The 25,754-nt window shown below is 33.3% G+C and overlaps 1 protein-coding gene across 1 annotated transcript; it reads right to left on the minus strand.

Moving 5' to 3' along the window:
- Nucleotides 1-43: 43 nt before the first annotated feature.
- Nucleotides 44-20,755, minus strand: LOC106129257 (serine-enriched protein). The gene is made up of 9 exons (XM_060947581.1): nucleotides 20,590-20,755; nucleotides 12,664-12,857; nucleotides 9,799-9,934; nucleotides 8,739-8,777; nucleotides 7,502-7,619; nucleotides 2,124-2,281; nucleotides 1,254-1,385; nucleotides 707-889; nucleotides 44-231 (listed from the first exon to the last, which is right to left on the minus strand). Exons 2-9 carry the CDS (start codon nucleotides 12,849-12,851, stop codon nucleotides 67-69), a joined length of 1,119 nt encoding a protein of 372 aa, XP_060803564.1. The 5' UTR covers nucleotides 12,852-12,857; nucleotides 20,590-20,755; the 3' UTR covers nucleotides 44-66.
- Nucleotides 20,756-25,754: the final 4,999 nt, after the last annotated feature.

The raw sequence follows: 25,754 nt of genomic DNA on the forward strand, positions 1-25,754 counted from the left end.
AGCGACAGGGGCAGTGGAGGGGCCAGGGACGGGTTCGGGCGCGGGACGGGGGAAGTTCCCCTCGCGTTAGTTGTGCCGAGAGTCTGACGACGGAACATCGCTCGATCCGGTGGAAGAGAGGGTGGTGTTGGACCCGTAGGGGTCAAGAGAAGACTGGACAGACATCGAACGACCGGCGCGCCGGACTCGAGCTGGGGACAGCTTCCCTGGATCTATGCTGGCCGGGTCTGCCTGCAACAAGAGCGTTTTCAGCACTCTACTCAATGTTTCTACGTCAACTTTTGAACTACTTACTAAAGATGCACATGCAATTGTAACACCAGCCTTTGATCTATTTAGTCAGTTACGTCTATGTTTTTTGTTACTTACTGTAAGTTCATAATTTTCTGTCATTTCTTTTCTAATATTGTAACTTTGATAAACCTTAGTCCAATAATAATTCAGAAACTGCGTCATTCGATCAGCAATCGCTAGAAATTGGGTACACGTGCTCATTGTCTACATTGAAATTGAAAGCAGCCGCAGCTAAAACATCATGGCTGCCTAGTGCGCTAGCTCTCATAAAATGCCGCTGCGCAGCCAGGTTTTGAAATGGGCGGGACGCTTAATCAATCAATTATGATTTAACGCATAACTGTCTAAACTAGACAAGGCGGAGGCACTATGATATCAACATAAGAAACACAAATTATCCACAACATCGCACCTGATAAGCCAAAGCGTTCATGATGATGGAGTACGGTACCAAGCCCAGGGGGTGCACTTCTCTCATCAGCACATTGGCGGGGATCTTGTGGAACTGGATGTACTCCAGGAAGTTGCCGATGACATCTTTAAGGGACATGTTAGGGTTGGTATCGCAATATTTCTTGCTCCACATCAGGGCTGCCTGGAATTAGAAAATAATTCTGATTACTAGAATGTAATACTAGATTTTAGTATAGTATAGTATAGTAAAATAATCATAATCAAGAATTAAAAAGAACTTTAAGAATACGCAGTGTACCTACTACAGAAAGTAAATGCAGACATACTACCACGTCTATATCCCTTGCGGGGTTGATAGGGCCAACAGTCTTAAAATAAGCAAAAGCTAGCCCATCACCTGAAAGAAAAAACCCAACTTTATGAGCCTATCTCTTAGTCACCTTTTACGACATCAATGAGAAATAGATGGGGTGGTCCTATTAAAGTAAACAGGTACTAATTTAATGATACACGAACACATACATATTTAATTATTTTTTTTATACCTGGAACTTGGTAAACTCATCAGCTCTCAGTTCATCCCTGGCTAGTATCAGTCGAACGACGTGCTGAGGCAGCAGCGTGAAGGATCCAAGATTCAGCACCTCATTACCATGCTCATCCACAAATTCTAAGACCTGAAATTAATATTTGTCCCAAAGGACAATTTCACATCTATTAGTCTAATTTATCATTCAAGAGAATCAATGAATTCTTCAAATCAATTCTTTTAAACGTGTTATTGACATCGATAGCTCCTTCGCCTAGCAATCAAAAAGTGGAAAGGGGCCTTTGCCTTTAGCCTTTGCCTACCTAAAAAAATCTTCAGTTCTTTCTAGAAGTGAAGATTTTTTTATATTATTTTCTTCCTCTTGGCTTTACTTCACCATTACCAGGTAGCCTCACCACTCTGAAGAGGAGCCCAGGACACGCCTTTGATCACGGATCCTGGATTGAATGAGTTAGGTTTTTACACGAATCGACTCCCATCTGACCTCCGCAACCTAATCAGTATTGGATCGATCATATAGTTACACATCCAGTTGCCCGAATGTAAACCTGCACATTCAGGCAACTGGATCATCTCACGATGTTTTCCTCGCGGTAAGAGCATCGGTTAGTATTCAAACTAATGTACATAACTTCGAAAATATTCATTGGTACATGGTTGAGGTGAGATTCGAACCTGTCATCAGGCACCTTACTGATTCAACCAATGCCGCTTAATTTATTTTTATATTCCTTCTTTCCATCTATCTCTACAAAGTAGCGACTTTTAAAGAAACCATTTCGCGGTTACGTATATTATAAATTCCATATAAACCTTATTTAAGGATTAAGTACCAAAATGTAATAAGTATAGACGCGGCACTCACCTTCTGCACCAACGATTTAGTGCACTTATACTGTATGTATCGCTCAGCGGAAGCCAGGAGAGCGCACACAGTATCCACCGTGATGCAGCATTGTACGAAACCTGCGCACGCGCGGCGGAGCTCGTCCAGACCGTAGTAGTCGGCAGCATTCATTACGCCTGGAAAATAAATATAAAAATGTAACATATTGAGAACAATTCTTAATCTTATTGTTTTAATGGTTTCAAATATTATTTGAGAGTTGTGAGATTTTTATTATTCAGTCGATCAAGTTATTATTTTTCTGTTTATAAGATGGTCGACGCACAAAAACCATTATTAAGAAAACAGAGTAGGTGGCTTCATAACGCCCAAATCCTAAAAACGATGTCTGAGACATAAAGTTCCAAAGACCCGAATCGAAAGAATTCCATCTACAGGATTGATTGACGAACTAATATTTTGTCTGACTTATTCGCATAGAAAAAAAGACACATTTGTTACATAAGACTTCACTCATCGACACGGCAGACAAAGTCTGGGCTTTAATTAAAACTTTTGCTATGAAAACAAAGAAACTCAAAAGAAATCTGATACGTAATGTAGAACAAAATCCCTTAGGCAAAACAAGCTAGGATCATTATTGAAAAAATTAAGGAATGTTAAAATATTCTTCCAACATTGAGAAAATGTTTGCCTGTTTAATTATAAAAGTTGTGGTCGTTGAATTCTCAAAACTTTTCCAATAAATTGATGGATGATATTATTACTTAGAACTTTGGAAATATGATTATTAAGAATTACCAAGTTACTTTATTTATTCTAAAACTAGCGACCCGACCCGGCTCCACACGGTTGGAATTTATAGGTTTAAATCTTCCTCACAAAACCTTCATTACAATTTCAAACAGGAACAAAATCGTTCCTCAACTTTCCGAAATTAACGCATATATTCATACATAGAAAATAGGGAACTTTATAATATGTAGTGATATAGTACTGTTGAATTACCAAAGCTTCATAGTGGTCGTTTTGTCCATCTTTCATGTTAAAACCACAAAACAAAACCACGATCTCCATAAATATTGATTTTTTTTTGTCTAGTAAAAACGGTCACATAAGATTACTTTAAAATTTTAAGTATTCTATGAAACTCTGCCATATTTTGCAATAACCGTACTTATTTCACCACGTTATTAAGTTTAAACGTCGATTAAGTTTTTTATCTTTTTAAATCTTCACGAATGTTTATTCACATAACGAGAATATATGAGATACTCTTATTATGCAAATATATTCTATGAATAACACTCGCGAGCTCTTTATTTAAAACTCCGTTTGAAACAGAATGTGAAAAAAGAAAATGTTCTTTCATAATGTTCACAAAACGAAATTATTCGGTTCCACGGTACAATGTGTAGGGATTTGGTCCAAGGTTTCTGTTCCAGTTTTTCATTTTCGTTTACTATCTTAGCGAATTTATTCGCATATTTGTTGAATTAAGAATATTAATTATCAAGTGTATACAACAAAGGTAATAGAATCCTCTATTATTATATCTCTATCTTCTATCCTCTATCCTCTATTATTATACTATTCTAATAAAATTGAATCCTCTATTTATACAACATACATACATACATACATACATACATATGATCACGTCTATATCCCTTGCGGGGTAGACAGAGCCAACAGTCTTGAAAAGACTGAATGGCCACGTTCAGCTATTTGGCTTAATGATAGAACCGAGATTCAAATAGTGACAGGTTGCTAGCCCATCGCCTAAAAGAGGAATCCTAAGTTTATAAGCCTATCCCTTAGTCGCCTTTTACGACATCCATGGGAAAGAGATGGAGTGGTCCTATTCTTTTTTGTAATAGTGCCGGGAACCACACGGCACTACAACTGTTTATACAACTATGAGTAGAAAGGTGTGGATGGTGGTAACCTCTCATTTCAAACTTTGTCGTTATCACGAGTGTCAAGTCTATTACAAAAAACAGTTTTATACAGGTAGCCTATATATAAATAGTCTGTTTATCGTCCTAATTCAAAACTCTTGATTCAGCTCGTCGATTTAGGGTTCATCTTTACCTAACTTTTTATCGATGATGCTTTTAACAATTTTCTTTACTCAATAATTCCATTATACCATATCATTTCATCTAACGGTGCTGGTAGACTAGCTTTTCTGCAAACAGCCATAATCCAGTTATGCACCCACCTCCGGGGAATGCATTCTAATGGAATTTCCATATTCTGCACAGATTTAATCGGAATAAATTTATATCTTTACCAGCTCTCTTGTTGGAAAATTTCTATTTATAGACCAGGAAACATTAATACTGATTCAGGGAGTACAGTTAGACCATTCTTACTTTTTCTGTATATGCAATGTGAGGCAACTGAAAAATAAAACCATGAATGTGAATAATTCGTGTTTTCAGACATGCAGCTGAATGTTACTCTCAATTATTTTGATTTTTTATTATTTTATTTTATTAAATCTCTTTACCTATGTATACTTTTGCAGACTTTAAGGTTCCAAGTATTCCACCTATAATTGTATGAGAACTATAAATATTATTGTGTCCTTTCTCATACAATTATAGGTGTTATTCAACTAACTCAAAACTATACAATAAATCATCGCTATTCTACGAATTATTGACTTTCCAATGATACAATATTTTAAGTAAACTTTTAAACAAAAATATGTTTAAACCCGATCAGTCTGTAGAACAATAAGTTAATCCTACGTGACTGCAATTAATGTTTAATTAGTACCCAACCCTTTCAAAAATAGCAGAGTATAAATAGCCGATTTAATTGTGACAAAGTAAATCCAAAATATTGAGATAACTTTAACTGAGATAATAACAACCTAATATTTAGGTACGTAATATATTTTAATAATATAACAACAAAGTACTATAAAGGAAGAAATTTACACTCAATCCTTTAAGGCTTCAATACTCCATCATTTCAATTGTTGTGTGTAATAGTACTAATCTATTTGATGATAACAATTTTTTTCATCTGTACCAGACAATAATAAAATTACTATTACTTTATTCGGTAACAGTAAACATGTAATTTAAATCTTTATCATACATTCTCAATGGAAGTCCAAAAAGTTACAGTACAATAATACATCAATAAGTTTAGTCTATACAAACCACCAAAACCAATATAATCACCACAGATATATTTGTGGTAGAAACCCAATATCGTGACGTGACGGAGGTCGTCCGGTCGTGACGTGAGACGACCCTTAACCCGTCATGTCAAGAAGAAAACTAGCCTCTAAGGTTATATTTGATTTGATATCAATGATTTTTCGGAAATCATTTTCCTTGTAGGCGAAACTCGGCAGTTAATAGATAGCAAATAGCAGGTAACAAATGTATTTCTCATGAGGTTTCGGGAAAATATTTTAATAAATTAATGTAACTTTTCTTTTTTTTTTTTTGTTTAGAAGTATTGAAATTGTACCTGATTGCCATGTATAAAAAAATCTAGAGTATTTTAATTTCACCATTTCAATTAATTTCACTCTTAATTTACTGATTATATTTTTTTTAATTTATGTTCTTTTTTAATATCTTACTTGCAACAGCATAAAATTTGGAATATATTTTTAAGCAACCGTGATATTACTAAGTTTTAAAGTCTTGGTTTATATTTATAGTAGATCATCTCACGTTGATTTCTGGGGAGGTGGCCCAGGTACTCCTGAGTCGTGTGTTCGCCTATGGTGACGGACCATCAAAGAGAGCATCCTTACGTTCATTTTAATATAGAATGAATTGTGTATTGGTGTAACTTTGGACACTTTAGACGTAAGTAGGCGTACAGGCTTATCTGTTACAATACTCAAAGTAGGGATATTTTCAAGAGACTTTGAAAATTGCTTTGTAACCAACAAAAGTGGGTGTAGAGAAACAGTTGGCGGATCTAGAAATAAATCTTTGATACCTCAAAATGTAAATGACGAAACCGAATTCAAAAATGAAGATGATTGATGAAAAAAATATATATATCGATTTAGTATTAAACCTGAAGACAGAGTGATTGTTCACCCTCGTTCATTACTATATCTTGCACTTGCAAATAACTTATGTTAATTGTTATATTATGGTTATTATTTTATATAAAGATTTTATTAACATATTGAAGGTCGACTATCTGTTAAATTTCCTTGCAAATACTACTGACATATTACCTAACTCTATACGATAGATAAATAACAGTATCGGCTTTCGAGTCATGAACTATTGGTTTTGTCTACTAAGTAAAAGATAGGTAAAAGATTGTAACTTTTATAAAACAATAATTGAGCCACTCGCAAACAACACTACTGACAAAAGTTAATTCCATTGTGAAATCAGAAATTGAATCTTTGCATCCATTTTTCATTTGACCTCGGTTGACCGAACAAATCTATTTAGCACCAGGAATGGTGAGAATGAAATTACATTAATGAATATTTTGCTTTCCTGAAAATATTATTAATTTTATTTTTATTAAAGTTCAACAACAAAGTCAATATATTTTTTTAAACAAAACCAATTATTATTTTGGAAATAATATAATTAGCGTAGCGTGATTGTGATAATATTCTATAAATTATATAAAATGTATATAATAATTAATATTATTTAAAACAAAATATTTTTAAATGAAAAGTCCACGTTCAATTGCATCAATATCAATTATTAGCACAAAAATTATCTATTTACAAAGCTAAATTACAATATTATATTTCTGTCTCAAATAAGAAAATAAATATGATATGATATAGCGACTTTTCAAATACTCCATAATGTACACGTTTATAATTGTTTACATTTCTTTTGCAATAAATCATTCATACTTGGCAACGTGAAACCTCCAGGCGAAATCAATTTCGTACTGTAAATAACAATCAAATTAAATATTACGTTTCAGACATTGAATATTTGATTTTTGGGCACAATAAATTGGTATTATTAATGTTCCTAAGTATGAAATTTACACATTTTCTTTATACTGATATACAAACCATTAATACAAATAACAATCAAATAAAATATTTCGTTTCAGAAATTGAATATTTGATTTTTGGGCACAATAAATTGATATTGTTAATGTTCCTAAGTATGAATTTTACGCATTATCTTTATACTGATAAAAAAACCATTAATGCTGAATTGACGTTGAAGTCTGAAATAACTGTTCAATTACTAACAAGTATGGCTAAAAGGGTTCGATTAATAGAAGCTTTAAATCATATTTTGTTTAAATGAAAGAACTACCATCCTCGATATGACTCACATAAGTCAAACTTATCATTTAATATCAAGTTTCCTTTTTAGTTATACGAAAAATGAAATTAATAAATCAATGTCACTTACCAAGCAGTGTTCTTGGTTGCAGAGTAACGCAGCCAGTATGGATGTACTCGATCAGTTGACGAAACACATCTGGTTCAAACTCTTCAATAATCAAGGTTTGATGTTGTTGAGATGAAGGCTAATAAAAGAAAAAAAAGTGATTAAGATATCACTACATATTATGTAAGTAACAATAAATTGGTTGAACCATTATACGCAATAATATACGACAAAGATAAAGATCAATAGCTAATTGTACAATTCGCTTATTTTAAAGATAAAATCAAAATGCGCCCAGAGAAATCAGAAAAAGCATCTATCAGCGAAAATAAAATAATGCTTCCAATTGTTAAAATAAAACTAATTTAATTTGTGTCAAGAGTAAACATTTTGATAGACATGCAGTTTAGTGCCATATTTTTTGATTTGAGCCAATAGTTTAAAAAGTAAATAATTAGAAGTTTCAGGCTGATGTTCCGTAAAACATAAAATTTAAAACATAATTTAGTGAAAAAGCGAATAGCAATGAAAACACAACAGGTTTTCTCCCACAAGTCTGTTATTATTAGTCTGTTATAGAAGTTTATTGAGTTTTTTTTTTATTTTCTTTGCTAGAGACTATACAAACAATTCTCCCGTTCACTTATCCCGTATATATTTATTTCTCTAAAAATCTTATTCCAAATTTAACCTAAACTAAAGAATATCACTTGAAATACAGATAGCCCTATTGTTGGCTATCTGTATTTCAAGTGATATTAGATATCTGTATTTCAAGGTCCTCTGCCTTTTTATTAGTTGATTTTTATCGCTAGTTGCCAGATGATATAAGTCAGCAAATTGGAATCTCAGCCTTATATTTCGCTAGTTAAATTGACACTCCAAACGAATAATAATGAGGTCATATGTTAAATCATTTTTAGATAAATTCGAAGTTCCTCTTGATTGTTTTGTAGACATTGCTTATAAAGAAATTGTAATCAAAACTCTATTCTCAGTTCGTTTCGAGTGCCAATCATAAGAAGTCAACCTCACGATAGCCCTTGATACTTGTGACAAATATTAATAACATCAATATTAGAAATTGAGATTGCAACAATAAAAAAACATGCAACACAACCGTGACGACGACCTAATACAAAATTGATTGAGATTTAGCTGAGAAAATCACCTATCTACATAGTGTAAGTGAAAAAATTTACAATATGAACACCGAGTTAACCGATGAAATGATTTGACCCTAGAAACGGCATTTTACCTCTTGTATCGGAGCCAATTGCTGCGCGAATGTTGACCTCTGCAGTGAACATATTAAAATAGTTTCAGTGTCTCAAATAAAATAAACACATACTTGTGCCTGTATTCAAGACGAATAAGACCTTTCAGTTTAAGTAATTGATACATAATGAAAACATGAGAAATGAAAATGATATTTTTTTTTATTCATTTTGATTCTGCAAGGTCATTGTAAAGCGAAACGATAAATTTTGAACTAACTGATGGTGAATTATTTCCTAATTACCTGCAAAAGAGTTTTTTGTGTAAAAAATTGAGTATAGTTATATTATAGTTATAGGTTTAGCGTATCACATGTGTTAGATTATCTTTATTTAATGTCGTTATTATGAGCTTGAAAGTTAAATATTAGTACAATTTTAAAATGAATTATTTAAGCATAATTAATCGTGTCTTTAATTTATAATATCCCTCAGTTTTATAACGAGGCTTATGATACAAATCTTTGGGCCTTTCAAAAATAGGTATTGGAAAACTCTCAGGACGACAAAAAAGCAATAAATTGAGAATTCCCTTTGGATTTAATATTCTTGTTACTGGCGTGATGTTGTCATTTGGGCTTCAGAGACCTCTTTTGATTAAATTTGTTCTCGGTTGCCATTTTTTATTAATTTTTTTAATAAGTAGTGTTTTAAGTTATAAGAAGATAGTAGAAAAAAATAACATACAATGGTAACTATTCATATCGTTAAATATAAATTGTTCAACATTCCAAAAAAAATTATATGTTGTTACTTTTTTGTATAAACTTTCTCTTTATCAAACCAAAACTTTAATGAATTATGACGCCATTTTCTTTATTCTTGTTTCAGTCTGTAATCTGAGCGAAAATTTTACTATTTTCGGCGTCTGAGACACGTTGAATAGATATACACTCACACCACTTATCTGTCATACGATATAAAATCACCAAACAATAAACTGTATTATAACCATGTTACATTCAAACTTTAATATGATCGAGGACGAACATATAGCATTCCAAAATATTACCCGTTTTGATAGTAAAAACATAATTTTACCTGTTGTGCGGCATTTTGGAGATTGAGAAGAGGTTCAGAAGAACGTTTGAGGAAAAGACGAAGCTTATTTTCTCTAGGAGCTGGTTCCTTCTTCCTTTGGGGACTGGGGGCTTGGTAAAGCATTTTTTGGAATACCCTGTGAAGACAATAATAACCTCGTTTTTATTTAGTAAATACAAAATGACCAACTTAGCAAAAATAGTTAAAATAATTAATAATCATCGACATTTACAAAAAAAATGTATTATAAATCTCAATATAAAGTTTAAAGATGTTATAAGTGTGGATGAAGCAAAAGAAGTATGCGATGATCATGGCAAAAGAAGATGTTGTCTCTGCCTAGCCCCCTGGGAAAGAGGCGTGATTTAACGAACGTATGCACATCTTAAAAATTAAGAAATGTTTTATTTAATTAATTTATATTTGATTTTATTTAATTAAACATTTTTGTTAAAGCAAATTTGGCAATAGTGTTAACTACGACTGCATCAAAGCTGCCAAAGATGGGGATTGGAATTTGATTGAAAATACGCCATACATAATTATTTGACAGAGAGATAACTTATTATGTTATAAAATTTTCGACACACAAAAGATGTTTTTATTTTAGCGACATTACGTAATACCATCTTTATGCTTCTCATAAACTTTTGAACAGTCCTTCTCAAACTCAATCAAGACCTTTTCCTGGTACACGTTGATGCAAAACAAGAAATTACCCCGGGGTAGCAAGAAACTTTCCTCAAGGGACATAAAAAGTTACTTTTTCATATCCATTTGATTGAGTTTGCAAGGAAACTGAGAAAAGGAATCTGTTTCTGCCATCATTTTTTTTTATATACTTAACTAGACTGATTAAGAATATAACCTAATAAAAATAATAATATAAATTCCACTATTAAAGATCTATTTTAGCATTATACACGTAATAAGTCAGAGGCAAAAGCCAGTGTAGTTATAATAATGTTTTTCACCATGTACCCTGTCCTGAAGCCACAGAATGTCCGTCATGTTACGTAGGTATAATAAAGCAATATACAAAGCTTTGCCAACAGGGTTGAACATGAACATACTTGCCCTTTTATGAGAAGAATTCTTGACGGCCTTTAGGCATTTTGGGTTACCACATAACAATTTCGCAGAATTATTAGAAAATTAAGATGACTTGATAACAATGATAATAAATGACTACATTATCTCATAACTTTAAGCGAAAAGTAAAATAATTTTGAATATTAATTAATAAAAAAAGCCTAAAAAAGGAACATAAAGCTAAAACGCATAAACACTAGATTGGATGACTTTATACTGAAAGTCTCAATATGAAAATCTGGTTAAAAAGGATATCAATCGATGAAGATAGATAAATAGATATTTGTCTGAAACGAGTTTCCTCGAATATTTTTTTTTCGTGATAAAATCTTAAATATATATACTCAACATACATATAGGTAAATTTCGAACACCTAATCTAAATCTTTTTACACTTAATCTACTGTAAGCTCTGCTCTTGACAGATCATCCTTTTTACACAAAGAATGTAGTGAAGTAATCAGATAACACGAGAAAATCCATCAAAGGGAGGAAATGAGATCCCCAATCTAAGAAGGTACGGACGACGGCTAAATATTATGTAGGTCTTTTTCCGAATAATGAAATGATTCCGTAAAAGGAATAGGTAGGAATACAAACCCGATTAAAGTATTTTTTAGAGAAGTAAACCTGAATAACTGGTAGTGTGATGTTGACATAATTTGTACAGTGTGTACATATTTTATTTTATCTTTATCTTTATTTATTTGACGAAATATTCGTATTGATATAATTAGTTCTACATTCATTCATGTTTTTTAATGTAGACAATGTGCATTCGTCAACGATGTAGTTTTAAGAGATCTATATTTGTAAATTGACGTCCGATGAAAATGCTGCAGTGTAGTTTGTTCCGCCGCTTCTTCTACATATATGCGCTTTGGAAGCGGTAATAGTTATAATTAGATTTAAGTGATGTGACGTCAATAAGTGATACCTTGTGTCCAATTTTGAAAATAAATCTATTCTATTCTATTCTGTAATTTATTGTTACAGAAAAAGGAGTAGGTGTGGATAGTAATATAATTTTATGAATTTATAAATTTACCTCACTCCTTACTACCCCGCCTTGCGTTACGTCAGTTCTTATTGTACTTACTGATTCTCTAGTATCGCCTACTAGGAACGTGACGTCACTCAATTCTGTCATGGACGCGAAGGCTTCATATCATTGACCAAAGTAGACTCATTATAAATACTAGAGGTGCAATCCTTATTCCTATATTTATTAAGGCCTACCTGCTTCTAGCAGCAAGTACGGCTTTCACCGCACATACTGGTTCCCTAGTATCTCCTACTAGGAACGTGACGTCACCCAAGTCTGTCATGGATGCGAAGGCTTCATATCATTGACCAAAGTAGACTCATTATAAATACTAGAGGTGCAATCCTTATTCCTATATTTATTAAGGCCTACCTGCTTCTAGCAGCAAGTACGGCTTTCACCGCACATACTGGTTCCCTAGTATCTCCTACTAGGAACGTGACGTCACCCAAGTCTGTCATGGACGCGAAGGCTTCATATCATTGACCAAAGTAGACTCATTATAAATACTAGAGGTGCAATCCTTATTCCTATATTTATTAAGGCCTACCTGCTTCTAGCAGCAAGTACGGCTTTCACCGCACATACTGGTTCCCTAGTATCTCCTACTAGGAACGTGACGTCACCCAAGTCTGTCATGGATGCGAAGGCTTCATATCATTGACCAAAGTAGACTCATTATAAATACTAGAGGTGCAATCCTTACCCTTATATTTATGACGGCCTACCTGCTTCTAGCAGCAAGTACGGCTTTCACCGCACAAACTGGTTCCCTAGTATCTCCTACTAGGAACGTGACGTCACACAGCTCGGGCATCGACGCGAGGAACTTCATGTCCTCGGCCAAGCCCGACTTGTTCTCGAAGGTGCTGAGGTCGGGCTCCGCCTCCATAGCCGCTAACGCCCCGCTTCGCATTGACGACTGGAACAATGTTGAGAAATTGGAGCATTTGTCATGATAGAAATATATATTATCGGCCTCTTGGCGTCAGTCCTGGTAGCGTCTATACCTTAAAGAGTGGTCCCGCCTGTGACAACGATATTGAAGTGGTTCAGTCAAGTTTACTAAATTTAGGGAGAGGGTTCACTTCCGACCACGATATTGGAGTATATAGTGAATTACCGTACCGTACGAAGTGATTACCGTCTGACTCCTTTTGTAAATTTCAAATGTAGCAAAGCTCTGGAAAAATGCTTATAAAAAAATATATAAGGATCAATTTCATTTTCCTTACACCAAACAAATTTAGACTTGTGTTTTGTTTGTTCTACTCAGCGATACTATATTTTATAAAAGTCAAAGTATAATAAACATGTCATGTTTAAACCTTTGGTTGCGTCTACATTCAGGATAATAATTATGACATACCTAATAGCAATTTCGGCAGACGATCATATAAAAAAAATATATAGAATTGAAAATGGTTCAGCCGCCCAGTTGAGTCAGTACAACAATTTAAGTAATTGATCAAACCAATTTTAATGCTAATATGTGAAGATAAAACACCGAACATAAGAACCAGGTTTTTAGCATTTCTTTAGATGTTGGAGAAAAAAAATCCTTAAAAAGTATTTATTCTCAGACAAAGGCAATACAATGTTCATTCTGCAGAAGGGTAGGCGTCAGGCAACCGACCGTAAAAATTTTGCCAAATCGTTACACAGTATGTAAAGTATTACATTATATGCTGTCTTTGACAAAATCAGCACATCAAATTAATGTCGAGATTTTAATCAATACTGCTGTCAAGATTTCTAACATTATAGTGGCAACATTGCTATGTACTATTTCATGTACTATATAATGTCTATGATTGTTGTCTATTGCTGAGATATAGGTTCTTTCTGTTTTTATGCTGGCTTCGTACCTACTACAGTATCACTAACTATTGTTGAAGACAATAAACAGTTTCATATGGTTTAGAACTTTAATATCACACCCACAGTCCGCTAAATCCTAACAGCCTTAATGCGAAAAAGATTTTACGTAGGGCGACTTCTGTGATTGTACTTAAAAGAGGAGGAGGTTCTAAATTTTAATAATAACAATAATAGTTATGTTTTTTTTGCCATTTCAATACAATGAAGAGGTTAACTTTTTCTTAAAGAGAACTAAGTATAGCATGTGTCCTATCATATAAAACATGAATTTTTTTAAAATGCAGAATCGGTATCGCCTTGGCAAAAGGTCAGGTCAAGAGTAACCTAAACCGACAAGCATGATAAGAGTCAAATAGGGTTTACAGTTTGTAAGTGTGCCTAGATCGTGAAAAGTTGAAAGATGTAGTCTCTGCCTGCCTCTTCGAGAAAGGGGCGTTATTTATGTAATTGTATATGTATGTTAATATAGAATTTTCAATGAACGATATAGATGAAAGAAATAAACTACTTTGTAACCAAATAATATTGCTTGCTCTTTAACATTATTTTAATTTAAGATATGATAATTTTGAATATCATAAAATTTTGTGCCAAAGTTTTACCCATTTTATAACTATAGTTACGTTCGACTCCATCAATTGAGCTCCTATAGGCATCTAAAGTCACGTAAAGCAATTGTTTGTATATTGATGGACCGACCCATCATAATTTGAATAGGTGAGAGTATAGCTAAAGTTTTTTTTATTGGAAAACCTCTTCACCGTGTTATCGCGCAGATTGAGGTCAAACGTCCTCAGTTTGACCTCAATATGGCTGATAGCAAGGTAAGGTTTAAGACACGCAAGCTCAAATAATGTCATTTCACTGTTGACTTAAAAATCCGCAATGTTGTAAACGGGCAACACAGATGATAGCGAGGAAGGAATTTCAATTGTTGGCGGTTTGCGAAATAAATAGTTACATATATACATATCATCACGTCTATAACCCTTGCGGGGTAGACAGAGCCAACAGTCTTGTAATAACAGAAAGGCCCCGTTCAGCTGTTTGGTTTAATGACAGTGATATATTCAAGTAGTGACAGGTTGCTAGCCCATCGCCTAAAAGAATCCCAAGATTATAAGCCAATCTGTTAGTCGCCTTTAAACAAATAGTTGATTTCATAAATTTTAAAGCGACATTTTAAAAAGGCAATTCTTCAGATCCTTAATAGAAATACACCTTTCACACTTTTAATTTGTTCCTAGTTAAACGCTTACACAATGGAGGATTCAAATTAAAACGATTTTATCCGTGGCCCCAACTTTAATTTACATCTGGCTTGAGCAACACTTGATGAGAACATGAAATCTCTGATGAAACAATTTATCCCAGACAAATTAGGAACTTTTTATGACAGAAAACCGTACTTGAGTTGTTTCAGATGAGCAAGTACGCTTATTGTGTTTTGCGTAGACATTTCTTTTATCATGGACGTAATTAAAAACTTTTTTGCTTACAACCAGATAAATATATATTTCTATGGCTTTGTTATTGAATAATAGGTTTAATATATAGAAAAAAATATTTTAGCTGATTACACGTAGAATAGACTAATAGTTTTTTTTTGTCAATGTCGTAGAAAACGGCAAAAGGACAAAAGCTCTAGTGAATAGTTGCAGAAAAGATATGTAAAATTGGTCATTTCAGGTTTTGGAGAAAAAAGATTACTACACGAAGAGAAGATTTAACGTGCGATTAAGACATGACTTATTTTGGTTCTCTATCTATTAGTATAAAATTTTGTGTCACAATTTTACATGGCATATGTTTGTTTAGCGTAATAATTGTTACGCATAATATTATTTGGCATAAATTTTAAGGCATATTTCTTTAAGCATACCTACTATTAGCATAACCTAACTTAACCTAAGAAGTACTCGTCTTATAGCACATTACACTACATCTTCTCCGCACAAAAAAATAAATTAGTCTAAACTATATTTATGCCTATTGAAATAGTATGGCAAAACCAATTATGCCAAACAAAAATAGGACAAAAAAAATTTTTTTGTCCTATTATCCCACTTATTTTATTTTCGATAAGAAATTCATTCTATGTTTCGCAGCATCCAAATACTATGATAATTATAATATCATAATTATGACCACAAAAATTAAACTTAACTAGAGTGGAGGAGGACAGCTAGAGTGCCTAAAGCCACAAGCGAGCTGAAAGCATCTAGCAATTAGATCTGCTTCCGCTACGTTAACTTCGTGATCAAAGACATTTCAGTGCTTTGACATTAATAAGGATTTTTCGCGCTAATTAGCTCGTTTCTCGCGATATGTCAGTTCTCAGTTAAACTTGTGAAAATAAAAAGATACGATTTATCATGATGGATTATCAGATAATTGTTTTGGTATGATTTGCCTTTAGCAAAGGTTCTTAAGAATCTTTAGAGTGATTTGATACGCATTTAGTTGACACATACCATATCCATTACGGGATATGAAGAGCCAATAGTTAAAAGACTCAGAGGCTACATAAAATAATTATAATTTATATAAACTATAACTGTAAATTATGACGCCATCACGTTATTATGTGATACCTACCACATCGTTCAAGTAATACCGAGTGCTTACATACCATAAAGTGCTATTCCAGCGATATCATTGGTTCATAGATTTATAGAGCAATAAAGTAACGATTTAAGAAATTGGAAACCCATAAAGTCTGGAGGGGTTTTATTGTCAAGAACGTGATGAAAGTAGAACTTAATATATCTTTAGGTAGGTCCAAAAGCCGGGACAGTGGGCAAGATAATGTGAGAGCCGATGAACTTTAAGGGTGCTTCAAGATACGTTTTTGAAGCACCCTTAAAGTTCACTGAAAGCAGATCTCATGCCACTAAGTAAGTTGCGAAAAATGCAACTAGATACTTGCAAATATGTGACTTAGGAAGAGTTTAGCTACTGGGCATAGAACATACGTTAAGTACTGTTCTTTGTAAATTCTGAATGCATAACTGTTGCTGAATTTCATTTTCATCACCTAAACTTTCGACTCCAGTAAAATTTAGCTGTGTGACATGGGACAAAGATATACAGAATGGAATATATATATAATGAAAGACATTATGTGATATATAAGTATATAAATTTTCACCCGTTCATGTCTTAATATTTTATCTTTATACAAAAGTTAACTTGAAAAATCTGGATAGAAATTTATACATATTATAAAAATCGATTCGATATTAAAATATGATGTTAAGTTAGTAAGAAAATAAATTATAACGTTAACATAAGTTTGCACAAAATTTAATCAACATATCACAAAAAAAAAATTATTTAAACATGTGAAAAAAAAAATCTCGATTTCCTAAAAATAATTTAAATGCTTACTTCGTCCAAGCTGAAATGTCTTGTTATATTGATATCCATTTTCGTTTTTTTTTTAACTATTACAATATAATGTACCCGCGTCCAACCGCGGCGGCTCCCACTTGTCGACTAAGGGTAACAGGGAAGAGGAAATGGACGGGACGCGTGACTTCACGCAAAATGAAATAAGCGTGGTCCAAGTTAAAAGTTTTCAGGAATTAAAAATATTTCTAGTTTAGGTTTGTGCCTTATGACTAGCAAGATCTACCAGAGTTAAAATTGTTAGGAAAAGATTTTTTTAGTCATGCAATTTTATTTTGTATCATGTTATTTTATATTAACTATTTAAGTACGGGGTGTACTCGCGTACGCAGGGTTCTGTACCATCAATTTTAAGCAAAAATAAGAAAAAGAACACATTTGTTATAATTATCTCAGTATTTTATAAATATTTATATCTGTTGTTGTAGCGGCAACAGAAATATACCATCGGTGAACATTTTAACTAGATCTCACGGTTAATATCGCGCGGAAAATTATTGCTGTTTTGCTTTATATTATGACGTGCAACGAGACAGCGAAGCCTCAGTAATAGTGTACCGTTTTTACTCTTTTAGTACACAACTACATACAAAGCTAAATAAGCAAGCTCTGTCTACCCCGTAAAGGATACGGACGTGATATGAGCGTATGTGTATATACTCTATATGTTTCGCTTTCTCTTTTAAATTATTCATAAACGGATTGTACAACTTTTGCATAAAAGCTTTGTCGAAAGGTTAGCTTACGCATCCTAAACCCTTCGATGATAACAAGTTTATTCTGAAATAGTACTTTGACAGTACAATTTATTGTGTATGCTTTAGAGATATCATTTGAATAATTGTATATTATGTTACTCACATAGCAATAATTACTACTCATAGCAATAATTGTTGACAAATGCCCACAATTTTTAGTATGTATTCATTTTATATTAAGTGCTTTTACTGTTCAATACCCAGAGGGTACAGAGGATCCCTATTCGTAAAGTTCCGATGTCTGTCCTTCCACCCGTCCGCCAATCATCAGGTTGTATTTCATACAACCGTTATAGTTGTAAAATTGAAATTTTCTCAGTAAATGGTAAAATTAATTACTAATGATGGCTTGATCCGTAAGAGTAAGTCTCTTATACATATATATCCGTGCTCTCTTGTATATACTGTTTACTTAGTCATGGAAACAAAACATGGACTCAAACTCGATGAATTGTTTCTCTGACATCCCGGTTGCATCCTTCAAATTTGACTTGTTCTTGGTCTGTATTTTGTTTTATAATATATACTCGTATATTTTGCAGACCACATTGTAATTTTAAACAAAAATTTTATTCATATCAAAATATGGGTTTATGGGTTAGCTTCATATCTCCCACATATAACATAGAATAATGACGTCATTATCCCTTATAGGGTAGACAGAGACAACATAGTAACATTTTACAACCATCGCCTAAAAGGAGAATCCCAAGTTTATAAGCTAATACCTATTTATAGTTAACACAACTGAAAATTTTATCGGGTATGAAATAATTTCAAACTTATTCAAATATTTTCACTTACAGTTTTAATCTTGCTCATTTTCATAATACTCTTATGTAGAATGAATAGAAGATTAATTTGTAGCGTGCTCAAAAGACGTTCAAATTGGATATTCAGTGTTTGCTCGGTAAAGATCAAAGAGATATCGAAAATTATATCAAACAAAAACAAAAATTGCTTTGTTAATTAATATTTAAGTTTATTTATCCTTGTTTAAAATTAATGATTGAAACATGTATTTACGACATGGATTGGAACATGGATTTTCAAAAAAAGCCGTTTTACCTGCGGACTTACAGTTTTTTATTATTTATAATGTGTCTTATAAGGTATATGTATTGGTATTTTTATGTAGTTTATTACTGTCATTTATTTAATTGTTCCATGTTTAATTATGTAAGTATTAGCATGTATGTTTATTTAAATATGTTAAACGTTATTTATGCACACGCCATACCGCTCCAAAATTAATCTCTCCTCTCATGGGTCTACTGGAAGAGATTTCTTTTGAAATAAGTAGCACCTTTGTACTAGAATTACTGTAATAAATGCTTCTGTATATAATTTGTGTACATAAATAAATAAATAAATAAATATAATGTTTTCAACAGGATATGCTCAATTTTCATAAAGTCAATACAAAATTTTTAATTATGACTCTCTCAATATTTTATTTAAAGTTTAGCTATTGCGTTTTCAGATGATGGCTTGAAAGCCCGCAAAGACAGTATTCGTAATTAATGTCTTACGAGTAGATGTCGTGTCAATACCATGGTAACAGTGATCTCTCTAAATTTGAGAAATTGGTTCTTTAATAAAAACACCGTGTGGTTCCCGGCAACACCGTGTGGTTCCCGGCACCAATACAAAAAAGAATAGGACCACTCCATCTCTTTCCCGTGGATGACGTAAAAGGCGACTAAGAGATAGGCTTACAAACTTGAGATTCTTTTTTTAGGCGATAGGCTAGCAACTTGTCACTATTCGAATCTCAATTCTATCTTAAAGCCAAATAGCTGAACGTGGCCTATCAGTCCGCTCAGGACTGTTGGCTCTGTCTACCCCGCAAGGGATATAGACGTGATTATATGTATGTATGTATGTATGGTTCTTTAATTGCGTTGTATGACATTAGCAGGAGTAATAAGGTTCATGTTCTTCTTACTATATCAACCAAACCAAGATATTTGATTTATAATATTTTTGTAAAATTATCAACGAAAATAGCTATCTTATAACTTAAAAAAGATTAATTTTATTTTTGTTTCGTCCTTTTTACATATCTATAAGTATTATATTAAAACCGTTGTAATTTAAGTAAAGCAGTAACTTTATTACTGCTCAAAAATGATATGCAAATAAATATTGACTGGGACGCATCCTGTCAATAATTTCCTGTTAGTTAGCATATATGGGACACGGGCAGCGACCCGTAAGCGTTCGCAAAGCGTAGACAATATCGATTTTATCTCAGTTACAAAGCTTTTGCACGCAAAATTCCAATTATGTGAGGTATAAAGTAACAAACGTTGTACATCGAATATTTTCGATGGATAACAAATAAATGTGGAAATGGACTACAACGAGATAGATATTCATATTTTTGGTAAAACTAAACTTAAAAAATTGTAAAGAAACATAACAAAAGCAGGTTTTCTTTTATGAAAAGAACTTGTGAACCGAATATTTACTGACGCTTAGTCTACGACACACCAGATGTTCCGCCCACGCAGATACGTCTGGAGTAACGCCCACATAAATCGTACTTACTTAAATCTATACATCTGTTAACAGTTTTTATTGAATAAACATACAACTTACCTACAAATTTGTCACGGGTTCTCGATAAAAAAGATATTCGATTGATACTCAATTATCTACCGAAGCACAGATAATAAGTATTTTAATACACTTCAGAAAAGTATACGTTAAAACATCATCTACATAAACTGAAAATCTACTAAATGAACCACTACGCCTAAAACTACTGTCGTCGATGTAGTTATAATACCATATCAATAGTATTTCAGCTTATTAGTAAAGAATTACTATTTAAGTTGCATAAAATAATACGATGTATACAACAGTGAGCATTTGGTAATACGCATGCGTCAGGTCTATCGCGCATGTCCGAAGTTGACATCAATATGACACCGTCACGGTCTTAGCCAGGTGTTCAATGGATGAAGGTGAAACTTATGAATGAAATGGCCTTATTTAATTCATATCTGAATAGACCGGCTTCGGGATTTAATCTCAATGATAACACATTAATTATGTACGCTATGATAACATTTTGATAAAATATAGTTTTCGCTAATAAATATTTTCGTATATTTAATAAAGCTTTTAGTTACAAATCCTTAATTACTTGTAACTGTACCTCTTTTATTTAACTGGTGGTAATATTGAACAACTTTTTTGAATATTTGTGTAAATGCAAAAATGAATGAATGAAATGCTATTTGAAAACAACCTATCTAATTTTTATTCTTATTTGATAATGATCATGTTCTTACATTCGTATTCTATACGTTAAAGAAGAGAAATAAAAAAGGACGATAATATTATTAAATTTATGTGTGTCTATCAAATTAATAACATTACTCATGTTTCAAGCGTTATCTACATGAAATATTGGAAACTAAATCAAATCGTCGGTGACTTCCATAAATGTAAGGAACTTTTTCATAACTTATCCGCCCGCCCAACCAAGCACTGACACAATCTAAATGTGAACATTTCTGTTTACAAGACGTTTTGAGACGGCGCTAGATGGCGTTGGGAAATAATTCTGCTTTACCGAAGTAAATTTTACTAGTTGTTTCCAGTGACTAGCTTAGATATTGTGAAATTCCAATCATTTTTACAATACTTTAGTACATAAGTCATAAGAATCACAATATTTTGTGATTAGATACTTTTATAAGAAATTCATGTACATACGTATTTATTTGCGGATTAATTCGGAAGGGGAATAAAAATTAATACCATGTTTTATGCCTTGAGTGGAAGATAGAGCCAAAGAGTCCTGAAGAGACTCGAAAGCCACGTGCAATTAAATGGCTTTGGAAGTATATTTTAAGAAATTTAATAATTTAAATAAGCATTTATTTCACAAGCAAGCAACAGACAAGTACACTTTCGCATTAAACTAGTGAGGATTAACATATTCAAAGCAAAATTTCCCTTGCCAATTCAGGCATAATCCTACCCAGATTTAATCTTTACAATCTTAGACAATCTTGAAGGGTCCGTGGCATATAAGCTATTAATTAAAGGCATCAACGTGGAATCCCATACGATTAGTGGCGTAATGGAGCATGGAGACGGCAGACGTTGATGCATGTGCCAAGTTATTTTGTACAGTAGATTACCTTGTGACTTGACATGGACAAAATAATAATAAGAAATTGTTTGCCAAGTTTTTTTTTATTGGTGCCGTGTGGTTCCCGGCACCAATAAAAAAAAAGAATAGGACCACTCCTTCTCTTTCCCATGGATGTCGTAAAAGGCGACTAAGAGATAGGCTAATAAACTTGGGATTCTCCTTATAGGCGGTAGGCTAGCAACCTGTCACTATTTGAATCTCAATTTTATCATCAAGCCAAAAAGCTAAACGTGGCCTATCAGTCTTTTCAAGACTGTTGGCTCTGTCTACCCCGCAAGGGATAAAGACGTCACTATATGTAAGTAATGTATGTATGTTTGCCAATTACAGGATACTAGCTTTTGATAGTAGCTTCGTTTATCTATATATATAAAACTCTTCCGTTACTGAGTGACTGACTGACAGACAACGCACAGTCGAAACTACTGGACGTAGACAGCTGAAATTTGGAATGTAGGTTCCTTGGGATATGTAGGGGAGCACTAAGAAAGGATTTTTGGAAATTCAACCCCCAAGGGGGGGAAAAGGGGTAAAAACGTTTCTATGAAAAATCTTATTCCTTGGGTTTATAAACTTGAAACTTGGCATGAACACTTACATAGGCAAGTAAATATGTTTGACATTATAAGTTTTTTCAAACTACCCTCCAATCGTGATTTAGGGGGTGCGATTGGGTGACTGATTTATTAACGCACAGCCGAAACCGCTCGGTATAGGAGTCTGAGATTTTGAACAGAGGTTCCTTTAGTAACATAAGTGAGCACTAAGAAGGGATTTTTGAAATGTCAACCCCCAAGGGGGGGAAAACGGGATAAACTGAGCCGGGGCTGCGGGAAAGTTCTAACGAGATACCGTGGCCCCGGAACGCAAAGGGCAACTGAAGGAACGAGGTGGGTTTTAGTCAGTAAAAGTCTGACACTCCCTTCCGTTCCACCCAGAGCGGGAGAGGTCATTTGATGATTTCCCATCCTTAAAAAAAAAGACTTTGTATGACAACTTTCAGTCGTCTCTTTAACATACATAATAACATACATAATTATGTACATACATGCATAACATTAATAACATCACGCCTTTTAATCCCTATTTTGTGTTAACACTACCCATACAAACAGCTACGAAATTTGTCCGCATCCATTTTCACCTAAATTCTTAACGTTAATGAGATTTACTTTTTATTATCAGGTCAACCTAATAGCCTCACATGTACGTATATCTTCGTAAGAATTTTCTTTCAACTCCTAACCGTTGAGGAGTTGTACCTTCCATCATCAGCTCATTCACATGGGATGATGACTATCAGACGCAAATACTTAAACAGATCTATGAAATTGTCAAAAACGTAATTGCCTGTAAATTTGAGGTTTGCCCTTGATTTCCCTGGAATACCATCATCAGATCCTGACTAGGTAACAACGGGACCAACTTGAAAGTATACTCTACCGAACAAAAAAAGAATCACGTAAATCGGTCCATAAATCTCGGCGTAATCGGTATGCATAAATAAAACACCCGAATTTTATTTTCTATTAACTATCACGTTGTCTCGATGCTCGATAGATGGCGTTGGCATCGAGATAGATCGCGCTATGGTTTCGTTACCGTCATTTAGCTAGGTAGCGTAAAATATTTTAATTTATCGTGTAATTTTAGCAGCGCCCCTAGCGGACATACGCGAAACTACATATTACACACTACAAATATTTTGATTTGAAATTATTATTCGTTTGATTCATTAACTTTTAACTTGACTTATTTAACTTATTTTACTCTCTATTTCAGTTAATTTTTGATTTGTTGATTAGATTTGATATTTTTGATAGTAGGTATATTTAGTTAGTGTTGGATAAGTTTTATAGTGTGAGTTGATTTTTTAATATATTCTTAATTTTTTATTCATTTCTTTGTTACTTTATTAGTCTTAGTTAATTTTCATAGATATAGTTTTAGTTAAAAAATTTCTAATTAAAATGGTTCAAGAAATTTTGTTTGTTAATGGGAATTATATTCCTCATGCTGTGGTAGATATAGAAAAAGATGGAGCCTGTTTATATAACCGAATTACACGTGGGCGAAGCCGCGGGCGGAAAGCTAGTCCGATATAAAATATATTCTTTAATGTTATGTCTTTAATGACTAAGTGGATTTCAAAAGGGTAAGGGATATTATCGTGTGTGTATCTACATATTATGGCAATACTGGATCTGATATGGGTTACCATGTACTACCAACTACGAGGTTGCTGCTATGAATTATTCGGCTGCACACATTACATTTTTTTCACTATTAGTTCAGAATTTATGCATATACAAGTAATACTTGAAGGAACTTTCCATCCATCGATCCACAATGGAATATAACAAAAAATGTCCCGAGCAATTAACCGTGAAATGGGGTCACGTCACGTCAGGATATCGGAGTAGTCCCCTGGGATCAAGATATCTGTAGCAATCAAATAATGATGGGATTATTACGAAATCGTAGCGGTATTTGAACAGCTGAAATTACTTTTGAAAATCTTAGATGAAATTTTGTTAATCGAAACTATTTAAATCGCGATATGATAAATGCATCACTATGTCAAGTTTGATAATGGTCATAGATTGGTAGAAATTGGAGGCCTTATGACTTACCTATGATTTAGCTTTTTTGTATTAATTTATTTTAAACTTTATTAAGTTTTGAAGCCGCAATAGACAAACTTAATGCGAGCAGAAATTTCAGCCCGTCGAATATATGTAAGATAATAAGAAAAATTGATATTAAAGGTACGTCAAATTTGATGATAGATAAAGGTTTCAATGACTTACCAAAGCTTTATCCGTATATGAGTCCGCCAGAGCCAAAAGTCATAAAATTTTGAGGCTCTTATAGATAAAAGCAAGGTAGATAAAATATTTCATATCACGATACCATCTTGATTGAAAAGAGATGATAAAAACAACCTTGAAAACTCCTTTTCTAAGAATTTTCTAAACAAAGGTCAAAATTGTCGTCCCCACCGTCTACAGCCATTGAAACTCGGAAAAAATAAACAGTTCAAAGCATTCCGTGTTTGTATTGGCTGATGAGTTGTTTGCCTTGTAAACGAGACCCGTATTTATTAAATATCCTCTCTCCGTGAATCTTTTCCTTTACAGTATCTTAGTCTTTTGGATTACTGAGAAAAATAAATAAAATGCCTACTATATTTTTGAATGAATTCTTTATATTTTACCAACCGACCACAAGCAACAATGATATTAATTTTGAAAATGCAAATACGCTAACGATTTCCTAGAGAAGAAGGTAGAGACTTCTTCGTTTTACTCGTCACAAACGTTTCAAATTTCTTTCGTTTCACGGGTATTCACCACTTTCTTCATGCAAGCTCGTCGGGATTAGGGTACCCCTGACCTGACCTTTCTCTAGGGCGTCCCGGATTTGCTCACGATACTTACGTTCGTGTAGGCCTCCCTATAATAAAATGATTGTATATAAATTACGTTTGTAGATGAAAGTAAAAATGGAAGCGTTAATGCATGATCACAAGATAAATACTGGGTTGCGATAGATGAATGTTCTCCCTGAACCCTCTAAAAGACGGATTATCGGT

The sequence above is a fragment of the Amyelois transitella genome, chromosome 13 (assembly GCF_032362555.1).
Source record: "Amyelois transitella isolate CPQ chromosome 13, ilAmyTran1.1, whole genome shotgun sequence".
NCBI lineage: Eukaryota > Metazoa > Arthropoda > Insecta > Lepidoptera > Pyralidae > Amyelois > Amyelois transitella.